Genomic DNA, 7,176 nt, shown 5'->3' on the forward strand with positions numbered 1-7,176 from the left:
AAAAAAGAAAGAAAGAAAAAGAACAAAGAAAAGAAAAGGAAACATTATCATTTTGGAATTTTGCCTCTTGATGTTGTAGTTAATCTGTCCCCTCTATCATCTCACTAAAGCAGCACTTCTCAACCCTTTTTTCATCTGTGCTATTGTAATGGGCTTTTGTAGATAATTTCTTGCCTAATTACTTCTCCCCTTGATTTTTTTTTCCTGTAGTAAAACATACATATTAGAAAATTACCCATCTTAGCCATTTTAAGTGATTTTAAGTGTTCATTTTTCTGACATTAAGCACCTTTGCAACATCATACAACCATCTCTCTTTTCCATTTTTTCATAAATTTCATTTCCCCAGACTCTTCATCCATAGAAGAATAACTCCTCACCCGCCACCTTTTTCTAATTCCTGGGCACCCACCTGTCTCTTGAATTTTCCTGTTCAGAGCATGAATCCACCTGTCTCTTGAATTTTCCTGTTCAGAGCATCTCCTGTGAGAGGAATCATGCAGTGTTTGTCCTTGTGTCGGGCTTACCTCACTCAGCATAACATCCTCACGGTTCGTCCACGCTGTCCCATGTACCAGAATGGCATTGCATTTATGGCTGGGTATCTTCATGAAGTTTAGTATCACATAGTAAATCTGTTCATGTACTATGGGGCTTTCGAGGGCCACAAACTATTGTAATATGTAAAATTTTCTACTTTCCAAGAACCAGTTTCACCCCTTTGGGGCAATGTGGCCCTGTACAGAATACCTGCATTAAAATGTAAACTCTGTGACCCTGTCCGCCTTGCTGTCCACTCTGTCCCCAGCTATTGGCCTAGTTCCCAGCACACAGTAAGCACTCACTAGTCATTCATTGACTACTTTCCAGCTCTTTCCTTAGCCACTCCCTCCTTCTTTTTTGATTCCAATGTTGTTAAGAGTTGCCCTTCGAGTAACCACAGATGTATTTTGAGACTTGGTGCCTTGTGCTACCCAGCCAAGCATCTCCACCACACTCAGTTCCCTCAGCTGCACACACCATTCTCAATGTGCCTGTGTTTGCCTGCTTTCTTCTTAGAAGTGAAAGATTATGAGCCTCCCTTCGGTTCCAAGGTGAGGGAGCATCCCTGTGTGGAGAGCATGAAGGACAATGTGTTGAGAGACCGAGGACGACCAGAAATTCCCAGCTTCTGGCTCAACCACCAGGTAAGGAGCGACCGTTCATAGGGTGAGAAGGATTCATTCCAAGCTGCCTCTTGGGAAGAAAGGAATTCTGGGGTATTGGGCTTAAATCTGAAGGCAGGTCCCTTTGTGATCTATGACCCTGTTAAGGTTTTGTTTATTTAAAAAAAAGCCAGTAAAGTGGATGGTGCTATTATGCTAAGTTTCAACCAGCAGGTATGTACAACATTGAAAGTGACCTCCTGAATAATCATCTGAAGGGCATTTGTCATGTTTTCCAAGTCCCCTTGGTTTGGGGTTGAAATATTTTTTCTTGCAGCCTCTGCTACTCAGCCCCATGCCTTCACTTGGGGAGTTTATGTTTCGTTCCCTATGGGTTCCAACTGTTTTCTGCTGGGAATCTTCATCTCCGGAAGGAAATACTTAGCAGATGTGAAACAAGCAGGGTTTTTCAGGCAGCTGGACTGAGAAGGGACTGCGGCGTGCAGAGGGCCGTGCACAGGTGTTTGCAGGCTGTGCACACAGACTTGGGAGAGGCCTGCGTGCGTGTGCGTGGGAAAGAGGAGGCCAGCTCCTCACTCTGGAATGAAGGAAAGCAAGGAAGAGGAAAACGCCAGTGAAGGAACGGGAAACATGTCTGTAGGGAACATCCTAATGGCTTCTTATTTTTTCTTTTCAAGAAATGGTAGCTAAGTCTGCATAGCAAGGCAGTAGGAGGCCTACCCAGAGTTTTAGGGGCACTTAGAATGGCAATGGTCAGAGAAAAAGAAAAACATAATAGGTTGTGAGAAGGAACTGTCCCTAGGTCTGACACACCCAGGAAAGGACCCTGAGTAAAGAATGAGAGAGAACAGTGTACTCCTAGCTCACTGACAAACTGTTCTTTCTACTGACTAAAACCTTTTATTGCCTCTTTTGGAAGAATTCCCTCATCCGTGAAAGCTGAGGCTAAGTTGTAGGTTTTCCTAAGGGCAAGGCAAGTTCAGATAAGAAACAGAAACAACAAATCTGGCACAATCGGGAAGACATATGGAGCAGGAAGCCTGGTCTGCGCCAGCCCTGGCCCCGAGCCACTTCAGTGGACAGACCTTAATAAAGTCAGGGTGAAGAGGTGGCGGCAGTGAACCACACTGTGTTGGGTCAGGGGCTTCTCCAGATTTGGGCCAAATCCTCTCTGACTCTAAAAATGCAAGACCATCTTGCACAAACTCTGAAATCACCAAATGCTAGAGTGTTATGTTTCTTTCAAACTCGGTTACCACCTCTGCTGTACAGTTCTTGTAATGAAGCCATTATTCATAATGATAAAATTCTGGAAAGAATTTGCATAATACATTTTTCTCATAATGAGATTTGTTGCCCTATTGATTTCAAGTTAATGCTTAATATTTAATTTAATTTACTGCCTGTAATTACAGTGCCAGAATAAAATAAATGTTACTTGTATACCAACAATAACACTCTACTTTTAACAGGGCCATCAATCAATACCGTCATTTAGGTGAATTATACAATTAATTCAACATCATGAACTCACAAGGTGGGGAGGGAGAGAGAGGCTGCTAGGTGTGTGGGGGAACGTGGTATATTAGAAGACGTTCAGGGAAAATGCCAGTTCTCCTAAGTGGCGCTGGGATTCATCTGTCCCACCTTGGCCACCGATATAAGGGATCTCTGTTGGCGGTGTTGATCTCTTCCACTTATCAGAATATGTATTTAACTCCTGCCTACTTTATTTCCCCAAAGGACTGGAAATGGTAACAAAAATATTTGCATTGCAAAATAAAATCTAAGCTAGTAATAGAAAGTTCTCACCATTTTCCTGGGCAGGAGTTTCCGGATGGGTTCATGGGTTAGGGTGGACCCTATGAAATGGACTATAGTCAAGCATACCTGACCCACAGAGATACTAGGTCCTGCCCAATGTTGTTGGAAAGGAATGGACACTGCAGAGGCCATACTTGGCAGCTCTGAGAAGCTGGTAATGAATCACTCCAGAAAAGATAGATTTTATAAAATGAAACTGAGCTAACATCTATATACCTCTCTGACTGGGGTATTCAGCTATTTGAAAGTCACATGATTCAACTATGTGACACTGTGGAAAAGTAAAAACTGGCTTGGCGCCTGTGGCTCAAGTGGCTAAGGCACCAGCCACGTACACCTAAGGTGGCCGGTTTGAATCCAGCCTGGGCCCATCAAACAACAGTGACAGCTGCAACCAAAAAAATAGCCAGGCATTATGGCGGGCGCCTGTGGTCCCAGCTACTTGGGAGGCGGAGGCAGGAGACTCACTTGAGCCCAGGAGATGGAGGTTGCTGTGAGCTGAGATGCCACGGCACTCTACCCAGGGGGACAGCTTGAGGCTCTGTCTCAAAAAAAAAAAAAGAAAAGTAAAAACTACAGACAGTAAAAGATAGTGGTTTCAAAGAATTTGGGGGCTGGGCAAAGAGAGGGATGAACAGGTAGAGGACAAAGGATTTGCAGGGCAGAGAAACTGCTCTGTATGATGGTATAAGGGCAGATACAGGTCATTATACATTTGTCAAAACCCATAATGACATCACCAAGAAGGAATCCTAATGTCAACTATGAGCTTTGATTGATAATGATGTGTCAATGTTAATTCATTAATTATAACTAATGTATCATGTAGAAGCAAGATGTCGAGATGGGGGAGATTGTGCCTGTGCTGGGAAGGGGTTTATGGAAACTCGACCTTCTACTCCATCTTTCTGTGAAGTTACTCTGTTCTAAATAACAAATAAAGGTGTGGAAATAGTATCAGGGGCCTCTTCATGGGGAATATTCAGGTGTGGGAATATTACTGTACCCCAGAAATCCCATAGAGGGTCACTGTGGTGTCCGGCCGTATTATGACCAGATAGCCCCAGAGCAAACACGTGTGCCAGGTTTTGAGGGCAGCAACCCACTGTGGACCCCATGCTTCATATGAAACTGGCTGGCCTCACACTGTGGGGCTAAATGCTCAGGCTCTTTTGGACCCAGCCTGCATTATAGAAGCAACTTCAGTGGGCCACATTGCCCTCTGCAGAGCCCACTACTCATGGTGCCCTTTGGACCTCTCTCTCACTACAGGGCATCCAGATGGTGTGCGAGACATTGACCGAGTGCTGGGACCACGACCCCGAGGCCCGTCTCACAGCCCAGTGTGTGGCAGAACGCTTCAGCGAGCTGGAGCACCTGGACAGGCTCTCTGGGAGGAGCTGCTCGGAGGAGAAGATTCCCGAAGACGGCTCCCTGAACACTACCAAATAGCTCTTTTGGGGCAGGCTGGGCCAAGCCTAAAGAAGCCACCCCTCTCGCCAAAGAACACAGGGAAGCAGGAAGCCGCCCCTGAACTGATGCTTCCTGGAAACCAAGGCGGTCACTCCCCTCCCTGCAAGCTGCGGGGATGAACAGAAACAGCGGCAGGGAGTGGGTGACATAAAGCATTCTATGCCTTTGACATTGTCATAGGATAAGCTGTGTTAGCACTTCCTCAGGAAATGAGATTGATTTTTACAATAGCCAATAACATTTTTGCACTTTATTAATGCCTGTATATAAATATGGAATAGCTATGTTTTATATATATATATATCTATATATGTCTATATCTATAGCCATACTCTGAAAAGAGGCAAGGAAAAAGATCGAATATTCCCAGGAAATTGGTTTTATTGGAGAGCTCCAGAACCAAGCAGAGAAGGAAGGGACCCGTGACAGCATTAGCACTTGACAATCACATACATGAAGGTTCTCTGACTAGATGACGGGGAACTTTGAATTAGGAGACAGCCCCAATGAGTCTCAGAACCTGCTACGGCCACATTGCACTTGCTTCTGCACAATAATCATTCCCTGCACTGGGGTTCTTCTCTGGCCATGGAGTTAAATATAGTGGCACTATTTGGGAACAAGTGTTCCTGAGCTTCCTGTATGCCATTGTTTTCCTGGACTTTTTTACTTGAGCTCCAAGCCCCACGTCTAATTTGTGAACCACTTTTTTTCATCCTAGTTCAGAAACACTGCCCATCTCTAGTAGCATAAGGCTTCAAGCCCCATATTGTATTTTTATAGGCTGCAGAAAAATGAGGCGGCCAAATGTCCTCACTCATGAAATTGCCATACCATTTACTAATGCGAGATTTTCTTTTCTCCATCTTCCCTCTATGCCTATATTACTATCCTTCTCTTCCAGCCTTCATCCTTTCCTAAAAGTCAACAAACCCCTGCTCCAAAGTTCATTGGGATTAACTTTTTTTAACAGTTGATGTGAGTCTCTAGCTTTTTATGCAAAGGTTCCATCTTTTGGTGCTCCTGAATGCTCCTTTTTGGCCTAGTGCAAAGGATTTGAACTACACAATACTGCCATAATCCTTAGCACTCTGAACGTGTGTTTTACTCGGCCAGCAGTGTTTTAAAAAATTATGCCAATTTTTTAAGATTTGGAGATGTTGCAGAAAAATCTGGATCCCCAGGTAAGGATAGCAGAAGGTTTCCAGTTCTCTCCAGTCCGCATATTCACAAAACTGAAGTATGGACACACTTATAAAGCTGCTTAACATTGGCCCTTTCCGCTGCTCCTCCCCCTCCCCTCCACCCTAGTCTGGGGAGTAGAACTGCCCCTGACCAAGGTCTCCGTAAGAAATGTACATTCAAGCAGTCAATTCTCTGGCTACATAGTATGCTTTTGACTACTTGTCTGGTATTAAGATTTGAAGTTGGCCTTTCATTGGACTAAAAGGGACCTCCTTTAAGGGGTCCCAGTTAACTCTGGCCTCTTTTGCTCATATGTTAATAGTTTTCCCCTCTGCAGTAGGGAGGGAAGCTCTTTACTCCAAGAAGCTTTTCCCGTGATGACCAGTCTCTTCATCACACCACCCTTCCCAACCTTTGCAGAAACTGGGAGCGAGGACTTGAATGGGGGACATAGGAGTCCCATTTGCAGTAAAGAAATCTGTGTCCTCATGGACCAGAACAAAGAATGAGCTTTAATACTTCATAGGAAACTTGTTAGTCTACAACAAGTGTTAATGCTGCAAGTAATCTGTTTTAAAAAAAAAAAAAGTTTGAAGCTACTTGTTTTCAGCCCAATAGGAATATTAGGGACTGGCAGTGCTCTGTTTGGATTTTGGAAGGTCTCGTGTCATTGAAGTTTTAGGATCCATAGAGAATTTGGGGGTTAGCTGGAACCTTGAGGCCCTACTCCGTGTTGGTGGGCTGGGAGTTAATGACTATTTGACTGCCATGCCATGGAAGCACCTAGAAATTGCTCTCACACCTTAGGGCGCACCATGCCATCCCAATAGCTGTTGCTCATTGACCTCTAGTGGTGAATTTCTAGAATACTGATCCTATAATGGACTCTTCCAAGATTCCAAACAGCACCATCCCTTCTGGGTTATCAGCAGCATAAACTGGAATGTAGTGTCAGACGATACTGTGGCTTATTTTTTTTTTTTTCTTACTAAATAAAAAAGACCAAGGAATAACATTCTGTAGTTCCTAAACATACTGACTTTTTCTCACTACTATACTTAAAGGGAAAGTTTTATTCTTCTATGGAACACTTCAGCCGTACTCATGTAATAGGAATGTGAATGCTATATACTCTTTTTATATCAAAGATCTCAAGCACTTATTTTCATTCTATGCATTGTTTGTCTTTTATATAAATAAAATGTTTATTAGATTCAATAAAGCAAAAATATTCAGGTGAGCTTCCTGCTTCCTCTTCCTAATCCCTCTTGGCTCACTTAATTCTTCAGCATTTAATGCAGAAAATTTCACCAGAAAAACACCCAACTTTTCATATTTATTGTCTTTATCCACTGATAGCCTCAGGTCTCTTAATCAAAAAAACAAAAAAAAAGAAAAAAAGCAAACATAGAAACTTAATCCTGTGCGATGCAGCAGCTGCTGCTAGTGGCCTGCCCCTGTGCCCATGTCCTGGTTTGGGCCGCTCTGTGTGCCATGTGACGTCTCCCCAGGATCCTTAGAGCTGCCT

At 43.7% G+C, this 7,176-nt stretch overlaps 1 protein-coding gene across 2 annotated transcripts in view; it reads left to right on the top strand.

Moving 5' to 3' along the window:
* Positions 1-6,913, top strand: part of TGFBR2 (transforming growth factor beta receptor 2) — an 84,286-nt gene extending 77,373 nt beyond the window's left edge. Inside the window, exons 6-7 of one of the 2 annotated variants that reach the window (XM_003781763.3) lie at positions 1,060-1,187; positions 4,263-6,913. In XM_003781763.3, coding sequence (XP_003781811.1) covers positions 1,060-1,187; positions 4,263-4,442 — 308 coding nt within the window. In that variant the 3' untranslated portion in view covers positions 4,443-6,913. The remainder of the gene's footprint in view (positions 1-1,059; positions 1,188-4,262) is intronic. The other variant, XM_023513869.1, reaches the window with a different exon arrangement.
* The last annotated feature ends 263 nt before the right edge of the window (positions 6,914-7,176 follow it).

Source organism: Otolemur garnettii, unplaced genomic scaffold, assembly GCF_000181295.1.
Source record: "Otolemur garnettii isolate 467f Iridium unplaced genomic scaffold, OtoGar3 scaffold00002, whole genome shotgun sequence".
NCBI classification, from domain to species: domain Eukaryota; kingdom Metazoa; phylum Chordata; class Mammalia; order Primates; family Galagidae; genus Otolemur; species Otolemur garnettii.